This window comes from Torulaspora delbrueckii, chromosome 1 (assembly GCF_000243375.1).
Source record: "Torulaspora delbrueckii CBS 1146 chromosome 1, complete genome".
Lineage (NCBI taxonomy): Eukaryota > Fungi > Ascomycota > Saccharomycetes > Saccharomycetales > Saccharomycetaceae > Torulaspora > Torulaspora delbrueckii.
Genome location: NC_016501.1, coordinates 354928 through 377635, shown reverse-complemented (window position 1 = coordinate 377635; position 22708 = coordinate 354928). Strand labels below are relative to the sequence as shown.

General features: G+C 41.2%; 16 protein-coding genes and 1 non-coding gene across 17 annotated transcripts; 8 read left to right on the top strand and 9 right to left on the bottom strand.

Annotated features, from left to right (window-relative positions):
- Window positions 1-106: 106 nt before the first annotated feature.
- RCI50 (Rci50p) lies at window positions 107-1543 on the top strand (the record flags this gene model as incomplete). The annotated part of the gene is made up of 1 exon (XM_003678704.1): window positions 107-1543. One exon carries the CDS (start codon window positions 107-109, stop codon window positions 1541-1543), a length of 1437 nt encoding a protein of 478 aa, XP_003678752.1.
- A 304-nt stretch (window positions 1544-1847) lies between these two features.
- Window positions 1848-4211, top strand: OCT1 (metalloendopeptidase; the record flags this gene model as incomplete). Its single annotated transcript, XM_003678703.1, has 1 exon — window positions 1848-4211. One exon carries the CDS (start codon window positions 1848-1850, stop codon window positions 4209-4211), a length of 2364 nt encoding a protein of 787 aa, XP_003678751.1.
- A 204-nt stretch (window positions 4212-4415) lies between these two features.
- ASC1 (40S ribosomal protein RACK1) lies at window positions 4416-5590 on the bottom strand (the record flags this gene model as incomplete). The annotated part of the gene is made up of 2 exons (XM_003678702.1): window positions 4416-4838; window positions 5054-5590. The coding sequence occupies 2 exons, from the start codon at window positions 5588-5590 to the stop codon at window positions 4416-4418; spliced, it is 960 nt and encodes a 319-aa protein (XP_003678750.1).
- Window positions 5591-6589: 999 nt separating this feature from the next.
- APL2 (Apl2p) lies at window positions 6590-8707 on the top strand (the record flags this gene model as incomplete). The annotated part of the gene is made up of 1 exon (XM_003678701.1): window positions 6590-8707. The coding sequence occupies one exon, from the start codon at window positions 6590-6592 to the stop codon at window positions 8705-8707; it is 2118 nt and encodes a 705-aa protein (XP_003678749.1).
- Window positions 8708-8815: 108 nt separating this feature from the next.
- On the bottom strand, window positions 8816-9139 carry CMC1 (Cmc1p; the record flags this gene model as incomplete). Its single annotated transcript, XM_003678700.1, has 1 exon — window positions 8816-9139. The coding sequence occupies one exon, from the start codon at window positions 9137-9139 to the stop codon at window positions 8816-8818; it is 324 nt and encodes a 107-aa protein (XP_003678748.1).
- A 160-nt stretch (window positions 9140-9299) lies between these two features.
- Window positions 9300-9695, top strand: MRPL31 (mitochondrial 54S ribosomal protein mL60; the record flags this gene model as incomplete). Its single annotated transcript, XM_003678699.1, has 1 exon — window positions 9300-9695. One exon carries the CDS (start codon window positions 9300-9302, stop codon window positions 9693-9695), a length of 396 nt encoding a protein of 131 aa, XP_003678747.1.
- An 87-nt stretch (window positions 9696-9782) lies between these two features.
- SPC24 (kinetochore-associated Ndc80 complex subunit SPC24) lies at window positions 9783-10421 on the bottom strand (the record flags this gene model as incomplete). The annotated part of the gene is made up of 1 exon (XM_003678698.1): window positions 9783-10421. The coding sequence occupies one exon, from the start codon at window positions 10419-10421 to the stop codon at window positions 9783-9785; it is 639 nt and encodes a 212-aa protein (XP_003678746.1).
- A 126-nt stretch (window positions 10422-10547) lies between these two features.
- HSK3 (Hsk3p) lies at window positions 10548-10763 on the top strand (the record flags this gene model as incomplete). The annotated part of the gene is made up of 1 exon (XM_003678697.1): window positions 10548-10763. One exon carries the CDS (start codon window positions 10548-10550, stop codon window positions 10761-10763), a length of 216 nt encoding a protein of 71 aa, XP_003678745.1.
- Window positions 10764-10853: 90 nt separating this feature from the next.
- Window positions 10854-12311, bottom strand: CTK1 (cyclin-dependent serine/threonine protein kinase CTK1; the record flags this gene model as incomplete). The annotated part of the gene is made up of 1 exon (XM_003678696.1): window positions 10854-12311. One exon carries the CDS (start codon window positions 12309-12311, stop codon window positions 10854-10856), a length of 1458 nt encoding a protein of 485 aa, XP_003678744.1.
- Window positions 12312-12632: 321 nt separating this feature from the next.
- TGL1 (sterol esterase) lies at window positions 12633-14135 on the bottom strand (the record flags this gene model as incomplete). The annotated part of the gene is made up of 1 exon (XM_003678695.1): window positions 12633-14135. The coding sequence occupies one exon, from the start codon at window positions 14133-14135 to the stop codon at window positions 12633-12635; it is 1503 nt and encodes a 500-aa protein (XP_003678743.1).
- Window positions 14136-15253: 1118 nt separating this feature from the next.
- On the top strand, window positions 15254-16363 carry TDEL0A01990 (uncharacterized protein; the record flags this gene model as incomplete). Its single annotated transcript, XM_003678694.1, has 1 exon — window positions 15254-16363. The coding sequence occupies one exon, from the start codon at window positions 15254-15256 to the stop codon at window positions 16361-16363; it is 1110 nt and encodes a 369-aa protein (XP_003678742.1).
- A 50-nt stretch (window positions 16364-16413) lies between these two features.
- SDH3 (succinate dehydrogenase cytochrome b subunit SDH3) lies at window positions 16414-16947 on the bottom strand (the record flags this gene model as incomplete). Its single annotated transcript, XM_003678693.1, has 1 exon — window positions 16414-16947. One exon carries the CDS (start codon window positions 16945-16947, stop codon window positions 16414-16416), a length of 534 nt encoding a protein of 177 aa, XP_003678741.1.
- Window positions 16948-17116: 169 nt separating this feature from the next.
- TDEL0A01970 (uncharacterized protein) lies at window positions 17117-17632 on the bottom strand (the record flags this gene model as incomplete). Its single annotated transcript, XM_003678692.1, has 1 exon — window positions 17117-17632. One exon carries the CDS (start codon window positions 17630-17632, stop codon window positions 17117-17119), a length of 516 nt encoding a protein of 171 aa, XP_003678740.1.
- Window positions 17633-18576: 944 nt separating this feature from the next.
- SNF7 (ESCRT-III subunit protein SNF7) lies at window positions 18577-19266 on the top strand (the record flags this gene model as incomplete). Its single annotated transcript, XM_003678691.1, has 1 exon — window positions 18577-19266. One exon carries the CDS (start codon window positions 18577-18579, stop codon window positions 19264-19266), a length of 690 nt encoding a protein of 229 aa, XP_003678739.1.
- A 25-nt stretch (window positions 19267-19291) lies between these two features.
- Window positions 19292-20221, bottom strand: SED5 (t-SNARE syntaxin; the record flags this gene model as incomplete). Its single annotated transcript, XM_003678690.1, has 1 exon — window positions 19292-20221. The coding sequence occupies one exon, from the start codon at window positions 20219-20221 to the stop codon at window positions 19292-19294; it is 930 nt and encodes a 309-aa protein (XP_003678738.1).
- A 178-nt stretch (window positions 20222-20399) lies between these two features.
- On the bottom strand, window positions 20400-21662 carry AAT2 (aspartate transaminase AAT2; the record flags this gene model as incomplete). Its single annotated transcript, XM_003678689.1, has 1 exon — window positions 20400-21662. The coding sequence occupies one exon, from the start codon at window positions 21660-21662 to the stop codon at window positions 20400-20402; it is 1263 nt and encodes a 420-aa protein (XP_003678737.1).
- Window positions 21663-22478: 816 nt separating this feature from the next.
- TDEL0Atrna11L lies at window positions 22479-22609 on the top strand. Its single transcript has 2 exons — window positions 22479-22517; window positions 22565-22609. It is a non-coding gene; the product is annotated as a tRNA-Leu (tRNA).
- Window positions 22610-22708: the final 99 nt, after the last annotated feature.

Here is a 22708-nt window from a genome sequence, read left to right as displayed (position 1 = left end):
CTTGCAAAAGTAAAGCATAAAGCATCACTACTTATCAAAGCAACGGTGGAAGGAGAGCCAGGCCAGAAAAGCAGGGTATTAGTGATATCAGAGGAGTCAACTGAATATGCTGAGAGTATTCCCCAAGTTCTCCATTGTCAATCGGCCGCTTTTTGGTTTAACCAGGCAGTCTTTGAAGAGCTTCCATTGTAGCTCCCTGATCAGAAATGCTGCAAATGCTTACCAGCAACAGCAGTCCAAGCAACAGAAGAATGACAAAATCCAACGTATTGTGCTTTCCTTGACGGGTCTTTCAGCTCTATCTTACGGAATTTGGTACTATTACTGGCCTCATCATACTTTCCCCAGGCCAGTGGCTCAGGTTCTGAGGAAAGGTTTATGGGCTGAGTCGGATAAGGAGCAGTTTGATTATCAAAAGGCCCTCAGATTTTACATTGAAGCACTCGATGAGTGTAAGAAACTTAAGGTTGACACAATCAGTGATGAATATACTGGAATCGAGCTCAAAGTTGCTGAAATGTATGAGAAACTCAATATGTTTGAAGAAGCCACCGGAGTATACCTGGAGATACTTTATCGCTATTTTGACGCACTACATACTCCAGATAAGGTTCCTGAGGACAAGAGACCAGATATGATAAGGCGAGATCTGAGAATATTGATAAAATCACTGGAAACAAACAAGGATGTCAGTGTGGGCAAGAGGAATCTTTTAGCACACTTGTTAATGGCTCAAGAGGAAGTGTTGAGCAGATCACCAGAGTTGAAGGAATTTTTCGAACGCAGGAAGCAGAAGGCTAAAAATCTATTCCAAGGCAAGGCACTCGAAGCATCTGACTTCAAAACGTTTGTCAATGAGGAAACCATCAAATTGGATGACGAAGGGTACATGATTCTTGATTTGCAAAAGAATAGCAGCGCTTGGGAGCCCTTTAAGGAAGAATTTTTCACTGCTAGGGATTTATACACGGCTTTCTGCTTGTCTTCGAAGGATATTGCGGCAGCGTTAAGTTGCAAAATGACAACTGTTGAATGGATGGTGATGGCCGATATGCCACCGGGTCAAATTCTGCTATCACAAGCTAACTTAGGCTCATTGCTTTACTTGCAAGGTGAAAAATTTGAGGCAGAGATATATCAGCTGGAAAAAAAACGTGAAGAAGACCCTTCGTTACAAAATGCTGAGACATTGATCAAATCATTGAGGCATCTTCATAGAAATCGTGACACATGCCTGGAAATGGCCACCCAGTGCTACGATAGCGTCATCCAATTTGCCAAGAAAAATAGTAAATTGAGATTCAATATGAAAGATCAATTGGATCCTTCTGTCCCACAGGCCATTGCCCTATCGACTTACGGGATGGGTGTGTTAAATTTACATCAAGGTCTTTTGGCCAAGTCAGAAAAGTTACTCAAGGATTCCATTTCAATGGCTAGAGAAATTGATTTCCAAGAACTACTAAAAGAAGCTAGAAGTGAGCTGGATAAAGCTGAGAGTTTAAGACTGGAGAAAAAGGACAAACAGGAAACAAAGGCATAATTATGTTGAGAGACTCATCATTTTAGTATTGTATATATTAGCAGGTGAGATTAATATCTGCACTGGAAAAATGCCTGGCAACTTCTTACCATATTAAATTACGGAGGTACTATTGAGTGTAAATTACGACTGTTTACTAACTCAATGGTTTACTTTGTATTTTATGTAATTTTCTGTTAGATCAGCCTTGGATGGTATTTCTCGGCCTCTCGAGATGTCTACGAATACAGTGATTAGTAGTTCAAACGAAAAAGCTCGCATGGAATAGTCCTGTGTGCAAGAGACCCTATCGCATTCATCATAGATGTTAAAAAGTGTTTCATTGCAACGAAATTCGGTGGCGAAAGCTTCTCAGATTGCTTGGCGGTGTCTAAAACAGTTTAAGGCTGGGACCGCAGAGCTGTCTACGCAAGCCTTTCAGAAAGAGAACGTTTCTGGGAGTTTAGAAAGGACATTCGATGACGTTGATTACTGGCATGAGGTTAACAAGCGCAATTATGTGCTCGGGAAAGGTGTCGGGAGAGGTATAAAGGGCTTTGGCTTCAATATTCCATCTAAGACGGAAACTGGTCTCTTCGAGAACCCCTATCTTACCTCACCTGAAGGTCTAAGAAAATTCAGTCGTAGGTCACTGACACACGCTCAAGGTTTGCTCGATGATATGAGGAATAATAAATCCTTTGAAGGTCTTACGGCTTATGTTATGAGACTAGATCAACTCAGTGATACTCTTTGTCGAGTAATAGATCTATGCGAGTTCATACGATCATCTCATCCAGACAGCTCGTTTATCGAGGCAGCTCAGGCGTGTCACGAGGAGATGTTCGAATTCATGAATATTCTTAATACAGATGTTGAGCTTTGTGATACTCTGAGGCAAGTGCTCACTGATCCAGAAATCAAAGGCAAGTTATCTAATGAGGAGATCACAGTGGGCAAGATCCTACTGGAAGATTTTGAGAAATCTGGGATATACATGAATCCAGAAGTTAGAGACCAATTTATCGCTCTTTCGCAAGAAATAAGTCTAGTTGGGCAAGAGTTCATCAACAATACCGATTACGTTCGCTCGAATTACATTAAAATAAAATGCGAAGAAGTCGACAACAGTGGTATTAATAAGTTGCTTATAAGTCAACTACCCAAGGATGTTAGGGGAAAGTATTACAAGATTCCAACACATGGATACATTGCCTATTCGATATTGAGAAGCTGCCCCGACGAAGAGATAAGGATGAACTTATGGACCGCAATGCATAGATGCTCTGATAAGCAAATCAATAGATTAGACCAATTGCTTCGGTTGAGAGCTATTCTTGCCAAACTAATGGGCAAAGAAAGTTTCGCACAGTACCAATTAGAAGGTAAAATGGCTCAAACTCCACAGCAAGTTCGTGACTTCATTGGAACTTTAGTCAACTACATGCGTCCAAAGACAATCGAAGAGCTTAAGTTCATATATGAGCTGAAGTCCAAACAAGAAAAGAGAGAAATACAACCAAGCCCGAGTGAGCAAGATATTGCATCCATGGTACGACCATGGGACCGTGAATATTACACCTCCATGTATTCACTTCAACAACGCCGTGACGCAATTGACGATGAGCAGATAAGCTCTTACTTCACACTGGGCAATGTCATACAAGGCCTTTCTGACCTCTTTGAAAGCATCTACGGTATAAGATTAGAGCCTGTGGTTCCCAAAACTGGTGAGACGTTTTCGCCTGAAGTGAGAAGATTGAATGTGGTGTGTGAACAAGAAGGGGTCATTGGTGTTGTTTACTGTGATTTATTCGAGCGTGCAGGGAAAACCTCCAATCCATCCCATTTCACCGTTTGTTGCTCCAGACAGATTTATCCTAAAGAAACAGAATTTTCGACTATTCAAACTGGCTTTAATAGTGAGGGCCTTATGTTTCAATTGCCAGTAATAGCTCTTGTGTGCAATTTCTCTTCTTCGACTGACTCAGAAGGAAAGTCAATCTGTTTACTTCAGCTGAACGAAGTTGAAACATTATTTCACGAAATGGGCCATGCCATGCACTCAATGTTGGGTAGAACTCGTCTGCAAAATATTAGCGGGACTCGATGTGCCACCGATTTTGTTGAATTACCTAGCATCCTTATGGAACATTTTGCCCGCGATGTAAGAGTTTTAGAAAGGATAGGTAAGCATCATCGCACCGGCGCTCCCATTTCAGAAAAGCTCTTATTAAATTACCTCGAAGAGACTAAATTTATGCAACACTGTGAGACTTTCTCTCAAGCAAAGATGGCGATGTTAGATCAGGATCTACATGGTGAGAAAGTTATCAAGGATTTTGATCATTTTGATGTCACTGCAGCGTATCAGCAATTGGAGCGCGACATGAAAGTGCTAGTTGATGACAAGAGCAACTGGTGCGGTAAGTTTGGCCATTTGTTTGGGTACGGTGCCACTTACTACAGCTACCTTTTCGATCGGGCAATTGCTTCCAAAGTTTGGGACAGCCTGTTTTCAAGCGATCCATACAGTAGAGTCAATGGTGAGAAATTTAAAGAGTGTGTACTGAAATGGGGTGGTTCGAGAAATCCGTGGAGATGCATTGCTGATGTACTTAATAAACCAGAGCTCAGCGAAGGTGGTACAGAAGCCATGAGGTACATAGGTCAATCAGAAGATTTATGAATAACTGATAATAGTAGTAATATAATATAACGACTGTAAATAGAAATGCTTGTTATTCAAACTTATTATTTTCCTATTATACATATATATCAGTTAATGCAAGTAAGATAGTTTTCAAAAATGCATGAATCTATTCAGACTTACACAAAACTGGGAATCCCTTCAAGTGACCATAAAGCTAAACAAAACAACGAGTTAAGCTGCTTAGTTAGCGGTCATGACTTGCCAAACTCTGATGACGTTGTCGGTGTAACCAGCGAACAAAGTTTGACCGTCAGCGGACCAAGCCAAAGAGACAGCGTGTGGTTCAGCGGCCTTGGTGTAACCAGCGAATTCTGGCTTCAATTCATCGACCAAAGACTTTGGATCCAAACAGAAGATCTTGATACCAGAAGCGGTAGCAGCAGACAACCAGTATCTGTTTGGAGAGAAAGCCAAAGCGAAGACTTCATCTTGAGCACTCAAGGTGTACATAGCAGACTTGTCAGCCAAGTTCCACAACATGATTTCACCGTCCTTACCAGCGGAAGCGATCAAAGAACCATCTGGTGAAGCAGTAACGGTGTTAACGTAGTTGTTGTGACCGATGAAGTCAGCTTCGATTTGGAATTGGTTAACGTTCCATGCCTGTTCAAATTTGTTAGTAAAGCTGAAGAAAAAAAAAGTCAAGTTAAGAGATTAGAGTGTAATCAATTTCCATCAGAGATCTTGGTGATAAAAATGGTATGTCTCATTCAAGGCTTGAAGCCCTGTCCGAAGTAGCAAATATTTTTTAATACATCATTTGGAATGGATCGTACTCTATCTCTCAACATCATACTGTGGGATAATAATAAACATACCTTAACCATCTTGTCCATACCAGCAGAGATAACGGTGACAGTGTCATCGTTAACATCCTCGGTTGGGACAATTCTAACTTGGGAAACCCAGTCGTTGTGACCCAACATGGTAGCCAAACATTGGCCCTTGATGGTCCAGACCTTGACGGTCTTGTCACGGGAACCAGAGATGATCATGGAAGCCTTTCTGTCAATAGCAACAGACATGACATCGGACTTGTGACCGACAAATCTTTGGTAAGTTTCACCGGTAGCAACATCCCACAATCTCAAGGTCTTATCCCAAGAAGCGGACAAAGCGTAAGCACCGTCAGCAGTCAAAGCACAGTCTTGAACGATGTGGCTGTGACCCTTGAAAGATCTAACTGGGACACCGTATTGTTGGTCATCACCAGTCAACTTCCAGGAGATCAAAGTCTTATCACGGGAAGCGGACAACAACAAGTTTGGTTGACCAGCAGAAGTGGCCAAAGAAGTGACCCAACCGTTATGACCTTCCAAGGTACCTCTCAAAACTAGAACTTCAGCGTTAGACATCTTTATGGTTTATTACTTTGTTAGTTTATTACAAAGGAAAATCAATTGAAGAATAAAAGTCAAGATAAGAGTGAATAAAGGAAGAATATAGTAAGAGTTTAATGCTTGGACTCTCATCGTCGAAGAGGTATCAGTTTGACAAAAGTTTGGCAAGTTGCGTCTCTCCATTGAATTTTCACCAACTGTTCCAGACGCTACGCTGCGTTGTGTAAAGGTTTTGATACTTTATTAGTGAAATTCTTGGAATGGGACTGCTTGTTGCATCGAACATCTAGACATCTCAGTGAAAAATTCAATAATGCGGATTTGCGTCAGTTAAAAAAGTGAAATTTTAATCGAGACGGCGCGCTTTGACAGCGCGCCTTGAAAAACAAATGATATATGCACGTGAGTGAGTGGCCATGGTGGTGATAAGGTATATCTTACGGAGTCTTAGAAAACTATTTAGTCTGAAGTATCATTGGCTTTTTACTAACATGGTGCTAATTTGGAGGTTACTACAGGCTTATGAACTAATTAATTTTTATTTTTTTTGTGGTTAGGGACCTTTGAGTGTTTTTGAGTATTTATATGAACTGTAGTAAAGTGAATATTGGAACGCGATTGAAATTTATTAAACCAAAGGGTATCAGGGGTATAGACGCGGACGCTTTTTGAGTAAAGTAATTATCTTTAATAAATGAATAATTTTTTAAATACTGTAGACACGTTTCAAAGCCAAAAATCATCATTTGATTGTCAAATTTCATACAACAGAGCTTCAAAAAAACGTTGAATTTTGTAGACATACGTGACATGGTGTTAGTCTCATTCAGATAGATCATTAGCCAGCTAAGTTGGCTTCATTTCTTGAAGTTTAATTTTCGTTTCAAATGACTCTCCATTATGCCGCCTCATACTCATTAGATCAAACTCAAAACACCATATATACAGTGGAAACAAGTACGACAAGTATTGTGGACCGTTCAATTCTCCTGATTGGTATCTTACCGTTCAATTATGCCACCTTTAGATAAGAGGATCAAAAAATTCATTAAGAATTCCCTCCGAGTGGCTCCCAGGGTCTCGAATAAAGGTGAATTGGCAGAGTTAAGGGCAGCACTGGTATCTCAGTATCCACAAACGCGTAAGGATGCCATTAAGAAAACTATACAGCAAATGACCCTGAGCAAGGATGTTTCCTCACTGTTCCCCGATGTTTTGAAGAATATAGCTACGAATGACGTCGAACAAAAGAAGCTCGTTTACTTATACGTTATGAATTACGCTGAAACGCATCCTGAACTTTGTATTTTGGCGGTTAATACTTTTGTTACCGATGCTCAGGATCCAAATCCTTTGATTCGTTGTATGTCTATCAGAACCATGTCCATGATTAGGGTGGACAAGATATTAGAATATGTCGAAACGCCCCTACGCCGTACATTGCAAGACGATAATGCATACGTTAGGAAAACCGCTGTCATCTGCGTAGCTAAGTTGTTTCAATTGAATAAAGAGCTCTGTATTGAGCTTGGCGTCTTAGAAGACTTGGTTTCGGCATTAGATGATGCAAACCCGATGGTTGTGGCAAATGCAACAGCCGCTCTCACTGAGATCAACGCAATGGACTCTTCTGTGGTCAATTTAGCAGAATTGATCAATTCTCATGTTTCACAGTTCTTACTTGCCCTGAATGAATGTACGGAATGGGCCAGAATCACCATACTTGGAGCTCTTGCTGAGTATAACGCTAGAGATTCATTGGAAGCACAGGATATTATAGACCGGGTCTCTGCTCACTTACAGCATGTTAATCCAGCTGTTGTTCTGGCCACTATACAAGTTGTCATTAAAAACTACTCTCGTACGGAGCAGCAAAATCCAAAGGCGTTCATGAATAGGCTCTCATCGGCATTAGTTTCCATCATGTCGACCCCACCAGAGATGCAGTATGTGGCTCTAAGAAATATAAGAATTATCTTGGAAAAATACCCAGAAGTATTGACCAAGGAACTGAGGATATTCTACGTTAAATTCAATGACCCGCTTTACATCAAAATAGAAAAAATCGATATTTTGGTTAGACTGATAGATTCCACGAACTTTAAACAATGTAATATGCTGCTAGTTGAGCTGAAGGAATACGCGATGGAGTTTGAACCTGAATTTGTTTCGAGAGCCATTCAAGGTTTAGCTCAGCTAGGAATAAAATACTCAGAAGAAAAGTTTGTTGCCAAGACATTAGACGTTCTACTGGAACTGTTGGAAGGACACGAAAATTTAAAGGACGATTGTTGTGTTGCTGTTTGTGATTTACTAAGGCATAGTGTTGGAAATGATACAATGGCAAATAATGTATGTTCCGTACTAAATTCGTGGTCATCGGTTGAGTCGACACTGACGTCTGATGCAGCAAAATGTAACTATATCTGGTTAATGGGCCAATATCCTGACAAGTTTACCTCCTTAGAGAGCAAGCTGGAAGCCTTCGTGCAAGAATTTCCTCAGGAAGAACCTTTGACGCAAACATCTATTTTGATGACCGTCGTTAGATTACACTCAAAGTTATCTGGTAATATACTTCAAAATGTTCTCGAGCTGGCCACTAACTCGATTCATGAGCTCGATGTCCGAGACATGGCTATACTATATTGGAGATGCTTATCAGTGTCTGACTCTGAAAAACTGATAGAAGAATTATGCTCATCAGTATCGCCACGTATTGAAAACACTTTGGACCAATTCTCTGCAGATGTTCTCGAAAAACTGTTGACGGAGTTGTCGACTATAAGCTCGATTCTTTTCAAGCCAAAATCAGATAGAAATACCAGTTATGTTCAAAGGCAATACGTCGTTCGTGGTAAGCAGATGGATGAGTTAAAGGATATAGCAAAGACAGAGATAGCAAAGACTATGAATGACGATGTGTTACTCGATTTTGACGATGACGATGATGAATCGAACCCTCAGATTTCGGGCAACAACAATGCTCTTGACGATCTAGATGAACTGTTCGACTTTGGAAGCGTACCCAGCAACTCAGCAAATGTTGATCAAGGTATGAAAAACCTAAATATACAGACACAACCTGCCAAGAAGACTTCCAATACCCAAGATCTTCTGGATCTTTTTTAAAGAAGGTCCGTATGAAACAAACATGTATCTTATCACTCGTGCTGGCATGCATACATCTATAAATGTATGTGTATTTACATAGAACTTTTCAAAAATTTAATGAGCATTTCACTTTTCTTTACTCTTGCGGACCTGCTCTTCCAAAGCAGCGATCTTTCTTTGAACAATAAGATCCCTTTGTTCATCTAAATACTTCGTATCCACTTGATAAAACAAAAGACACTCAACCATCTTGTCACGTTGCGCATCACACGCTGGAAATAACTTGATTCCATGGTTCTTAGCACAGGTAGCCATAGCCTGCACGTAGTCGTCACATTTTTTATATGCGAATTTCTTTAAATTCTGACGAGCTTCCTTCTCTTCCCTTGGCGCCAGCACCCAGATAGGAAGTCTCGAACTACGCTTTTTAACGTTTGATTCCTCACTCATTTTACACCAACACAATTAGTCTCGAGTTGAGTCGTCAATTGTCTGGTGGAGTTGATCATCCTTTAGATGTTTGAAGCTTCAAATTTCAAAAGTGAAAAATTATGAAAATATTCTCTTTAATGACTGGAAAGTGAAGAAAAGATCAGGCAAAGAAAGCACAATGTTCGGTCCTTTCAAAGCCTCTAACACATTACTGGGTGGTCTATTATGGAAGATCCCATGGAGGATGTCTTCGCATCAGAAACAAAGAGTTAGACACAGACTGAGGGACGTCGATGAGGTTTTGAAGCAAGTGAATTTGGGATTGCACGTTGAAAGATGTCAACAAAAAGGTATGCAGTTTCAGGAAGCTCTGGAGACTCCAAAAATGTTTAAGCCAAGAATAAAATCGCTACGTTTGTTGAACAAGCCATCGATATTCCCCAAGGAGAATCAAATGTCACCAAAGGACAAATACACGGTTTTCAATAGAAAATCGAAGGACTATAGGAAGAGTGTTCATAAAGTACCCAAATGGACCAAATTGTCTCTGAGAAGGAACCCTAAGTTTTTCTAAGTGTTGTTCCCTTTCGACATTTATTCAATACCTGTATATAATGTTACAACATTACTACGCATAAATAGACGGATTATCCCACAGGCATTAACGACTTGCCTTCATCCTATCCCATATGTACTTCGTCCTGAAATAATCACTGAGATCATCATCCAAGGGGAGAGTATTGATCTCGTTATCATTTCCTTCGATCATGACTTGATGGTTAACATCATCAATGAAAATTCGCAGTGATCTATAGAGCTTCAACTTGAGTAAGTCTGCTCTTGCTTCTGGATCCTGTAGTATATCAGATTGAACCTCCTTATTCAATGCTTCTTCAGATATCAGTGATTGACCATTGGAAGAAACCTCACTTCCTTGTACAAATTTGGCCACTTTCTCACCCAAATTACTTCGCAGATCGACAATCGATTGTTCTAATTCATCCAGTTCCTTGACGAAATCCACGACGTCATTATTGCTCACCAAGTCCTGTGATTCATCCTTAATTTGATTTAAATCCTTGCTCAAACTATTAACTCTTGATTCACTGTTCTTCAACTGGATTTCCAATCTGGATATCTCTAGTTTTTTATCCCGAAGCTTCTCTTGGGATCTTGTCCTGATCTGCTCTATTTTCCCATCAATGGTCAGCAGCGATTCCACATCTTGATCGATTATGAAGCTTTCACGCACTTCTCGTAGTAACTCTGCAGGATTTTCCAAGAGACCATTGTTTGACATCCTGGAATTTGGCCTTAACTCTGTTGTATTCGCTCTCGATGAGGCTGTCTGTTTGTCTTATCATAAAACGCGTGTCAATTGAATTGATAGCGATGAGTTTACAATAACACACACAAGACCAGACGTATGTCAAATCCCAGCAAGGAGCGGCAGTATGCTCATATGGCACAGCAATTGCAATTGCTACAAGCAAACTTAGTGAAGACCAGCGAACAGCTGGAAATCATGTCCCAGCATTGCAACAAGAATCTGGTAGGCCAACTGGGTAAGGTCCATGCCAGTTGGTTCATTGGAAGTAACCGATTCTTCGAGGAAGAGATGCTGGGAAAACAAAAGAAGTGAGATGGTTGCCGTGAATGATATGAATGTGATATATAATTAATATACTTATATAGCACTACGTGTAATGATAATACAAAATACAGATTGATTCTATGCTTGTTTCTCAGACGATTCCCTCTTGGAAGCCTGCTCCTCTTGAAGTTTGGCACGTTTCTGTTTTCTTGCTAACTTCACTTCGTATTCATGACAGCCTTCATAACCTTCTAGGACCAAAGGTGCCGGCTTTGGGAGCTCTTTGAAGTATGCACTTTGTAAAGCTTGTGAAGCTGTGAGTCTCCTGTTTTTATTGTATGACAACAGTCCCTCTGATAATCGAAGACAGGCTTCAGATGGGATGATTGAAGAGAATTTTTCTCTGAACGTGTTTGGGTATTTATGCGATTGCTGTGGCATAACCATGAAGAACCAGGGCATATCAAATATCGTGGGCCAACTATCTGTGTTGGGAGTACCCATTATCTTGAAGATGGAATCCAGTTGTTCTAATTCATTTTGACCTTGGAAAATTGCCACTTTGTTGAAGAGTTCCACCAGTACACAGCCGCAACCCCACATATCCACTTCAGGCCCATAGTTGGTGGTACCTAGTAGTAATTCGGGAGGCCTATACCACAACGTGATCACTCGATTTGTGTAATCACTCTCTGCCTTCACTTTCCTCGCCAGTCCGAAATCCGTGATTCTTAGTTGACCTTTGTTATCTATAAGAATGTTTGAACCTTTAATATCACGATGCAAGATTCCGTTCCCATGCAAATATTCCATTCCTCGTAATAGTTGCTCAAAGATATGTTTACATTGTGCTGCATCAATGTCGATCTGTTTGTTCAACAAAAGACCACTTAAGTCATTATCCGCATACTCAAAGATCATATAGACGGTCTTTTGGGATTCGACCATGATCTCATTCAGAGTGGAGACATTTGGATGGTCAAAGCTTTGTAATAACTTTATCTCACGAATAGAAGTGATCGGAAATCCTTCTCTTTCACCCTCCAATCTGAGCCTTTTCAGAGCAACTATCTTACCAGTCACTGTGCTGCGTGCTTTGTACACTTTACCATATGTTCCCTCTCCCACCTGCAGTATCCTTTCATATACTGAACTGTCTCTTATCTGGGTCAAAAGTGAGGGAGGCGGTACTTTCTTCTCCTCTATAGCTTGTTTTGTAACGGACGAGCTCTTGCCATCATTGTATCGTGACATGGCAACTTTAGGGCCCTTCGGTAACTTTGAAAGAAAGCCATTCCTATTCCTCTCATCATCTGCACGTTGCCCTGTACTATAATGACCACGACTTGGGGATGCTCTATTATTGTGCCTCTCTGAAGGCTTTGAGCTTGTATTGTCATATCGTGAGCCCTCATACCTCGACTGACCTCCGCTGTCGTAACGTGAGTTTTGACCACTGCGATTATGAGATGCATTGGAAGCTGGACTAAGAGGCAAAGGTGTTGTGGGACGGTTATTGGCCCTCAGCCTCTTGGGAGCTGGTCTGTATGGTGGTGGATTCCCTACTCGCCTCTTGAAATTAGGACGATCTGTCATAAATCTTCTGTTAGTTTGAGCTATACTTTGGAATATGTCGAGCAAGCCAGCAGCTATCACATACTATTATTGTAAGGCATTATTTCCCTCACTTTTGGCGCTATTCTGCTTTAAACTATGGCCTGTAGGGCTTTCTTGAAATTTCATTCAACTTGTATAATTTTTTTTATCAAAGCGAAGAGCTTCAATAATGAGAAACAGATCTTGAGAAGCAAATTAATATTAAATATAATCTAACCGATTACCAAACCTATAAACCTAACATAAGCCGCGCCAGCGTAACTCTGAATTTCAAGTCACTCCTAATTTTCCCTTGTGTCATCATGCTCGGAAGCTGTTGAGAAATAGTTCGCTCAACAGCTTTCGATCCTTCTTGTGCTGTCTTTCATCCTCAAGCTGTTCGCTGCTCTCCAGATAAATTGATTCATCGTCTGAGTAATCATCTTTTTTAAATGGGGGCAGACCTCTATCTTCATCGTTCATTGTAAGTGAGGACGTAACGGCGTTTGGTGGCGAGTCCAGACGGATGATGTCCTTGTCGTAATCGACCAGGGGTAACTCAAATGGTTCATCAAAAAATTGAATGAATTTAATGACCCTGGCAATGACCAGCGCGTCGACATTGTGACCCCATAGCAGATCCAAATGATCGTGATCCTCCACTTTGATGTCAAAGACGGTGTTTGCCGGCAGATTTTGCTTCATGACATTGATATCTACTAGAGAATCAGTACCACCGTAAATTAATAAAATTGGAATTCTGATATTGGTTCTTGTTGGAAATGTGGCAATTTGATATGGTCTGTAAAAGGAATTTATTATATCATCCGAGGCTTCAAATACCTGGAACTTTTGAGATTGCAGTATTTGGAACCAATGCACAATTGACTTTACACTTGTCGTTGAATAAAGTTTCGAATAAGAAGCCAATTTTTGTCTTGTTGTGATGTTTAAAGCTTTCCAGTTAAACAAGAACCGATTACCAAAATCTACCATAAAGTTGAAGAGTTTTGGGTGTAAAGTCCGCTGCCATAGCACGGCGGTTGGTAGTACTATCCTACTACCGAAAAACAAATACATGAGCCCTGGTGATGCTTTCACCAGCGTATCGACGATACGATTGTGAAGTCCCTTAGGTGTCATCGCGGGCGCGATCGCAATGAATTGGGATACTTTCATATTCAACTCCTCGCTTATGGAGAAAGCAGCGAACATTTGGGCGGAACCCTGCGAGAAACCAATACATATCAGTTGATCGACTCTGGTACGGTCCAACACAAATTGAATTGAATTTGGGATATCAAAAAATGCAAATTCATCGATAGAGAAATCCCAAAATTTTTTATCCTTGGGCAAAAGATTCAAGTGTGCAGTAGAATACTTATTACCCCTATTATTACCTAACCAAACATCGAACCCAAGCTCGTGAAGTACAAAAGGTAAATTTTTTTGTTTCTCAATGTTGCAAACCCAAACGTCGGAGCACATCAATAAACCATGGTGCAGGTATGCGACTTTCCCATTAAATTTCCCCATTTTCGGCCTTATGTGGTGCAAAGTCAAGATATAATCATCCTCTGTCCTTACCAAATGATCCTCGACCTTAATGTCAAATACCGCACACATCTCATGAATCGTTGGGGCCCTTCTTATCCTTTGCTCAATGGAGGAGTCATCGTAACCACCTCTCAAATTAATCAACCATGAAAGCAAGGTCTTAATGGGCTGTGGTACCAATCTCAACGACAATGCTAACACTGTCTCTATGTAGACCAGGACGATGATAACTGAGTCTGTTATCGACACTCTACCACCAAGAGCCATCGCCTTTTATTCGTATTCCTTTCTTCGAATTTGTTATAATATATTATTTTTTCTGGGCACTCAGTATATATCCCTTACGGCTTGGAAGAAATAAAAACGCACCGGTGCAGAAACAAAAAACCAAGCAAACTTAGTGAAAAGACCAAACTCAAACTCGGTGCGGGAAACTGGTAGTTATCGACCGTTTGAGCCTGACTGAAAGTGATTTCGATTCAGTCAAGGCCAACTGTAAATAAACACCTTCTTTCATCTATTTTCGCTTTGCGGTCATTACCACTAAAAATGCCCATGTATATTGCTTCTCTTTCAAAATATATCCCAAGAGGTTCTGTATGGCTTTGTCCAATCTTCTTGATTGGGTCTGATTTTCTCATGGATTCGTACCGTGATAGTCGAGGAAAGTTGTCAAAACTGATACCAGGTAAACGGCATAAGAAGTAAAACTCGTGCATTTATGCTTTGCAAACCTTCCTACCAGTCAAGCACAATCAATAATTGATGCTTCGTGAATCTAATGAACCTGATGATTTGTTTTCCTTCGTTTAATTTCCAACCGTGGACTAATTCACCTAACTGAACAAGTGAGTATTAAGTTGAGTAATCATGATATCGATGATATGAACTTTCTCTGCAGTACTTTCAATAGCTTCAATCAGTCATTGTATAATAACATTAATACCACCTGCGTAATCGTATGTAACCACTAATATTTTACTCAAACGCAAACAACATCGCAAGTGCAGTGTTTTAAGCAGTTGCAAGACAAGTTAAAAGCCCTTTCAAAACTTAATGAAGTGAAGTTAAATAGATAAGATATAGATTTTGACAGTTCCTATAAATTTTAGCCGCCGAAATCTTATTACCCAGCCAGAAATCTCGTTTGTTGCCTCTTTACCTAAAAGGGTAAAGCATCTGTTGACCAGTTGAAGAATAACATTCTTGAACAATGGCTCACCAGCAGTCATCTGCATTGGATAAACCTGTCTTGTATGTGCCATTAGTTCAATTGAGTTCTGTCGTTTGAAATTTGAAAACGTTTGCCAAAAAACTGCTAAATTTTCAAGCTAGAAGTTATCAATTGCAAAAGCTTGTCCATTCGTTGAAACCTTTGATGAGGTATGTCACCACAGGATGCTGATAATTCTTCAGACATCTTGTCATCGTCGTTGGAAGAAAGTGATGAGAGCCGACAGGAGCGAGGTGTTTCTGAGTCGTACTTCTTGGAGAGGTTTGATGAAGATCCAGCGGTCGAAGATTCAGCGGTCGAAGATTCAGTGGCCGAAAATCGACGATCAAATGCCTCTATAGGTACCGTGTCGACTGCAATGTTGGTCGACCCAGAGGCTGTGAATTCATCGAGAGAGAAATCTTCGTCGTCCAATGTCTATAGCGAAGAGAAGGAACCAAACATTGAGGAAGCGATGAGGTTGCTAAAAAGAGAAGCAGCATCAGCTAATCCACGCGTAAGTTACGTGGGAATATCATCTGCGGATGGATTTGAACCACACGCGTACAATATGCCCCGGAAGGTTTCGCAATCCTCGATCGAGAGCGCCAATCGTGGTAAAGTGCCTCGCAGTCCATCGTTACTGAGTAATATACTGGTACCATCACCAAATGATGAAGGTGCCAAATCCATTCCAGCCCTAAGATCAGTGTCAGGTAGTCATCAGGTGTTGTGGAAACCCAGAAGGCTATCTATTCAACCGGTAGTCGAGTTGAAAACTGAATCGCTGACATCACCTGAACGAGCACGAATTACCAAGATTAGCGATTCACAGATGGAACTGACCATCGACACATTGAGATCATATCAAAGAGACATTGAAGCCACGGCTGGCCGTGGCACAGATACCCATATTGATAGCATACCCGTACAACATATCGATTCATCGTCGATACGATCATTTGACTCTAAGAAACATGGATTTTTTGACATTTACAGCATTCCCAGAATCATTGGAGTAATTTTATTTTGCATAGTGATACCCCCATTATTCTTCATGATCGCTTCTGGTGAAGGTGTTTCAAACTATCGACTAATGCGAATGATAATGAACTCAAACCACCGAATCAAACTGATGAAGGGATTCATTTGGGATATCGATATCAGTTGGTTCAGGTACATGTGCCTAATACTGGGAGTCCTGGAGACTCTCGGAATCTTGGCCTGTATTGGCAGTGGTATCGGAGTTGGTATCACGCGTGAAATCGGTTCGCATAGTTAATAAATATTTAGACCTTACAAAAGGTCATTTGCATAAATACATTACGTTAATCATTTGAATAATAGTGCAGTTCCACCAATGGCAGTGAGGGCCAAGACAACAATACCTGTTCTGTTAACACCCTTGATAGTCAACTCCTTACCGGTATCCCAAATCAAATGTCTAATACCATTACCGAAATGGAATGCAAAGAAATAGGCTGCAGTACCTTTAGCAGTCCAATCAGCCCAAGCTGGTACTTTCTCTTTGTAATAGTTCTTCAAATTCTCAGTGTTAAGCCCTAGACCAAATAGGGTAGAAATACCAAATGCGATAGTAACTGCAAAGAACCCTGATCCAAGAATAACACCAGTAATACGATGCAAAGAAGACAAGTACCATGTCAACTGTGGTTGATAAATGGTCAAATGTGGAGAAACAGGTCTGTTACCTCTCTGAGCCACTAAAATCTCATGCTCTTTTTCAAAAGTAGTCTTGACAGCCTGCGAGTTAAATCTCTTACCGAGCGTTCTAGAAGCTCTTGCGATAACGCTGGGTCTCACTACACCACGGTAACAACCGTTCAATCCCAATTGTAACAACATCCTTCCTCTCACTCTGGTAAATTTCGGAAGTGAACTAGTCCTTACGGAGATGAAGGACTTTATATATATTTTTCAGGCAGCTTCAGTAGGACCGGGGATTCGGGCCCGAACAAGGAGATAGCATAAAAAATCATCAATTCGTGAATCTACATAGAATACTTAATTTTACTCATTCCATTTGAGCCAGTACGTCTGACAGAGTGTTCATTAAAACTATATCGTCCTTTGAGACGGGCTCGCTTTGGTCCTGGACCGGTTGCGTAACCACTGTGGGTTCCGATCTTTTCCTTCTCTTGGACGTATTTATCAGTAAGTCTTTAACTTTGGGATCCGGCACTCGCTCGGTGAGTCGTTGTTGTTGTTGTTGTTGTCCATTGTCTATCAGTCCCGCGTAGACGTCAATCTCTTGTTTCAATCGAAGGATCACTTTTTTCAACTTATCGTTTTCCTGCTTAACGGAGTCGTATTCTATCTGTAACTTGGCAGTCTCTAGCTCCTTCTGTTTCTTGCGGGACTCGCGCTCGGCAGCAGCCGACTGCGTAGTCGAGTGTGAGGATGTGGTGTGATTCTTGGGTCGAATGTTAATCTGCCTGGCTGGTTCTTTGCGGTCGATGACCCACTGTTTGGAGGACGTTATTCGCTGATGCGTCGGCACAACGTGCGCAGCATCTGTGGGAGAGGTCATCCTAATCCATACTGGTGATACCAGTGGAAGAGAGAGCCAGGAACAGATCTAGACGGGATGAGTTCTTAAGATTGCATCCCCGGACCATCCGTGTGCGAGAAATTTCACCGACGCCACGTGACCAATTACTCGATTCGGGTAACCTCCTTTTTAGCCGCCCATCGAATAGCAATTTAAACTATCCCTAATTTATCATCTTTTTACCATGGCTTCGTTAATTCACCATCTTATCGTCCATGTTGGATGTCACTTGAGTGTAGTATAACTCAAAGCATTGTATCTTCCTCCCAGGTTACTTTATATAAAAGAGGAGAAAAGTCAAAACCGCGTGGGGAAAGCAAAAAGCTGGGGGAAAAGGAGATCACGTGATGTATTAAGGGCAGCTTAGCTAAGTAATATGGGACTGTTCCTCTATCGCATCGTAATGTTGGTGGTGGAAACATATCGCCTAGGTTCTTCTTCCTACTGTTATCATCTGGATGCGTACTGTCTTTCAACTTCTTTTTTCTTATACTCAATTTTCGCTGAAAAATATATATTGTATGATTAACCCAAACTTAGATGCATCTGACCAATCTTCAATATCGTTCACCATTGAACGTCTGGCAAGGCCTGGTTCCACTATATCATTCTACTTAACGAGCTTTGTTATTGGAGATGCGATCACGTGTTGCCCTTTTTTATCTTCACTTAGATCTCTCTTCTAGCATTATTTATCAAATATGATATTGATAAGCAAAAGCTTGCGTATCGCAGTAAAGTGTAGATCATACTATAGTATCGAAGCTTACCCCTAGTTGTTATTGGGCTCTCGTCTTGTTGAGATTGATTAGATCGTTAATCGGTCTGGTCAGGGTCACGTGACTTTATCCTGCCCCTGCTATAAACTAGCCACTTGTATCATCATCACCATCCACACTTCAACAACAGCTACTTAAGGAAAAATGTTGTCGTACTTCTTCGGAGGTTCATCCAGTGGTGGTGGAGGGAAGAATAGAGATCTGCCCAAGCTAGCTATCGTCGAGCTAAGAGAACAAATCAACTTACTTTCAAAGAAACAATCACATCTGCAAACACAGATACTCAAGCAGGAGAATGATGCTCGTAGTTTCCTGGCCAAGAACAATAAGAATTTGGCCAAAAACTCACTCAAGAAGAAAAAAATCTATGAAGCTCAACTTGGCAAGTTAGAGGGTCAAATGGATACCCTTGAACAACAACTCTTCTCCATAGAGTCTGCAAATCTGAACTTGGAGACCATGCGGGCCATGAAACAAGGTGCCAAGGCTATGAAATCCATGCATAACGGTTTAGATATTGATAAAGTTGATGAAACTATGGATGAAATTAGAGAACAAGTTGAATTAGGTGAAGAGATCAGTGATGCTATCTCGCGGCCAATGTACACTGGGGCAAATGAAGTGGATGAGGATGAATTGGATGAAGAACTTGATATGCTGGCACAGGAAGCTACCCTCAATGAACCCGCGCAGCCAGTAAAGGAGGATAGAGTGGCGTTACCAAATGCTCCACAGGATAAGATACAACCGTCTACGAAAGAGGAAGCGCCACAGGAAGAGGAGGATGAAGATGAACGTGCATTAAGAGAGTTACAAGCGGAGATGGGACTATAGTATGTACAATTTTTTATACTGTCTTCTAGTTCACTAATACCCATATCAGGAAAAACACAAATATCACAAAGAAGATCTTGACGGCTAGCCATCTATTACTCTTTACTCTATCAAAATATTTGAGTAATTGTCTTTGTGCTCCTGTAATGTTCATATCGATATCGTCCACATTTGCATCGATCCTTTGAATCACTTCACCTTGCTCTTGCACCATCGATGCTAATTGTTGGAAAAGGTTTCCCACCTCCTGGATGGTAGATTCGATGGTTTCCACGGCACGGTTTCTTTCTTGTAAATATTGATTCGAAGACATCTGTCCCTCTTCCATAAGTAATAATTGAGAATCTTTTGGTATGGTCAATTCACCATCAGCGGTCGGTTTCCCATCTCCATCAGCTATCACAGATGACATGAAGGGATTTGAACTATTATACATCGAGGTATCATTAGACTCCTCATTGCTCTTGCCGCTGGAGATTTTTTCCCATCGGTCTCGGTTGTTCATTTCCAACTTCTGCCTCTCTTCCAATACATCCTTAAAATTACCTGATATGTTCCTCACTTTGGTATTTAAAAGAGTCATCACATTCTTTGAGTGAGTTCCGTCATTGATCTTTTCCTGAGGTTGTTGTCGTGATCTTTGAATTTTACTCAGTTCTATCAGATTCTGTTCAATCGCATATATCTTTCGTTTGATTAGGAATGACAACTCAGCAATCTCCACCGGATTATCATTGAACATCGGTTTTTTCCTCGCTAAGATCGCAAGTTTCGAAAGCAATTGTGCTGTAGAAGAAATCTCATGGGCTATACCAGATGCCCTCTTCTGAAATTCTGATGATTTTCCCTGTACACCATTACTCTGAGGTTCCTGTTGTCGTAAATTGGCCTTGTTCCTCTTCTTGTAAACAAGAACACTCTTTTGGAACTCTGCAGACCGATCTCTGATATCCATCCTGATCAAATCCCCTACCCGATGTTTTGCCAAGCTCTTCCTCAAGGCTCTTTGTAGGTACTCATTATAATAGGTTTAAGCCTCGCCAAGATCTTTCCCACTGTTTACACACAGCTCGGGCGCAGGGTAACGGAGATTTTTGGATAAATTCGAACTATTTAGCATTTAAAGAATAAGTTTAGAACTTGGAGTTGCCTGTGAAGTGGCGGACAACTTCGTCGATGGCCTTGGCGACATGTTCGATGTTGCCGTGGTTCAAACCAGCGATAGAAGCTCTGCCGGAGGAGACCAAGTAGACGGCGTGTTGAGTCTCTAATCTCTTGACCATTTCGGGGGATAAACCGGTGTAGGAGAACATACCACATTGCTCGACGATGTGGTCCCATGTTCCTGGGGTACCTTGTGCGACTAGCCTGTCTCTGAGTTCGTGTCTCATCTCTGTTATTCTAGAAGACATGGTAATCATATCCTGATGCCATTGTTTAGTAAGCTCAGGTGAGTTTAGAATCTTGGCAACAATCTTGGCACCGTACGCTGGTGGGTTGGAGACTTCACTCCTTATCAAGGAGGATAGTTGAGATGTTATGGCGCCCTTTACCTTTGCCGTATCGATGTTCTCTTGCTCAGGTAGAACCAAGTGGAAACAACCAGCACGCTCACCGTACATACCAACGTTCTTGGCAAATGATTGACAAACAAAGATTGGAGAGACTCTAGCTAATTTTTCTACACCGAGACGAATGGCGTAAGCATCGCGGTCAAGGTCACCAGAAGCGAAACCTTGGTACGCGGAGTCGAAGAGCACGATGTGGTCCTTGGAAGCAACGGCGTCTATGATATCCGACCATTGGTCCTGTGTTGGATCCAACCCGGTTGGGTTATGAGCACATGCATGTAGCAATATAACTGAACCGGTTGGAGCGTCCTTAATGGTCTTCAAGAAACCTTCCATATCCAACGTCTTTGTAGAGGCTTGCCAGTATGGGTAGGTAGCAGTCTGGACACCCTGACTCTTGAAGATGGCATTGTGATTAGCCCAAGTTGGCTCTGAGATGTACAAGGATCTACCAGGCAAAAATGATGAAATGAACTTGGCAGCGATATGTAAAGCACCAGTACCAGAAAGTGATTGAACTGACGCAATTCTACCCTGTTGCAAGGCTTTGCTATCCTCACCAAACACAATCTTGGCAGCAGCAGAGCTCAACTCCGGTGAACCATTGATACCCAAATACTCATGATTGTAATTTGGATCTTCATGGATTAATTTTTCGGCAGAACGCACGCTAGGTAGCACCCAAGGTTTACCCTTGTCATCTCTGTAAGCACCGATACCGAGGTCCACTTTATTTGCACGAGAGTCCTGGGTATATCTTTGCTTGATGCCAAACAAGGCATCAGGTGGAAGCTGTTGGATATTGTTTAATAGTGTTAATGACATAGTCGATGGCCTGGTTCAATGGATTCTCACGGCAGCTTCAAATTCTCAAATGATCTCTGGTTCTTATAGGGTCGCAATTATCCACAGGATGACTCTTTTCGGTGAAAAAATTGATGCCGCATCCTGACTTTGTCACATGATTAAGTGAAATCACTGAAGTTTCACTTTATAGGCCGTTTTGAATAGACTATCAACCATTATTTTACTCTATTGAGTAGGCTGATTTGCCTTGCGGTTGTTTCGAAGAGCCTCCCAAGCTTTTCAAGCCTTTCGGGTGGCATTGTTGTACATCCGATGGCGTATATGGCCGAGACATGGGGAATTTTACCAGCTCTTACCAGTAATAGAAGCCGTAGTTACCATGGGATCCAATGCATAATTGGAAAAGATCATAGTTGTCGTAAGTGGAGTAGTGCTCTCCGCAATTAAAAAAAAAAATAACTGGGGAAACAGGCACTTAAGTAATGAGCATTTGTATTTTTGATCCATAAACGAGCCTATTTTTAAAAGTCTTTAGGCGATATTCTCTTAGTACTGTTGGGGTTTCTGGTCTGTGTGTTTGGTAAAATACATGTTTAGCTTTTATATCCTGACTTGGCCGCTTTTGCAAATTCAAATACATAAAACGCCTTATATTAATGAAGAACACTAAACAAGGCAAGAAGCAATGGTTATCTATCCAATACTACAATCACAGTTTCAACTGAAGTACATGTCTATCCACTATACAATAGAAGTTGACAGCGGCGTTTTGTTCATTTGACTTGGCAGACTGGGTAGGACGGAACTCTATGTCACAATTTTCAACAAATAAATGGTTGTTTGGCCGAGCGGTCTAAGGCGCCTGATTCAAGAATCCTCAGTTCGATTCTTGTGTGTAGCAACACTACGCACCATGGAATTCTCAGGTATCGTAAGATGCAAGAGTTCGAATCTCTTAGCAACCATTATCTTTTTGTATCTTTGAACAAGCTTTAGGCTCGTTTCACTCTAATCCGTCTATCTAAACGACTTTAGCCAAACACCATCATCAAGCTATTATTGCC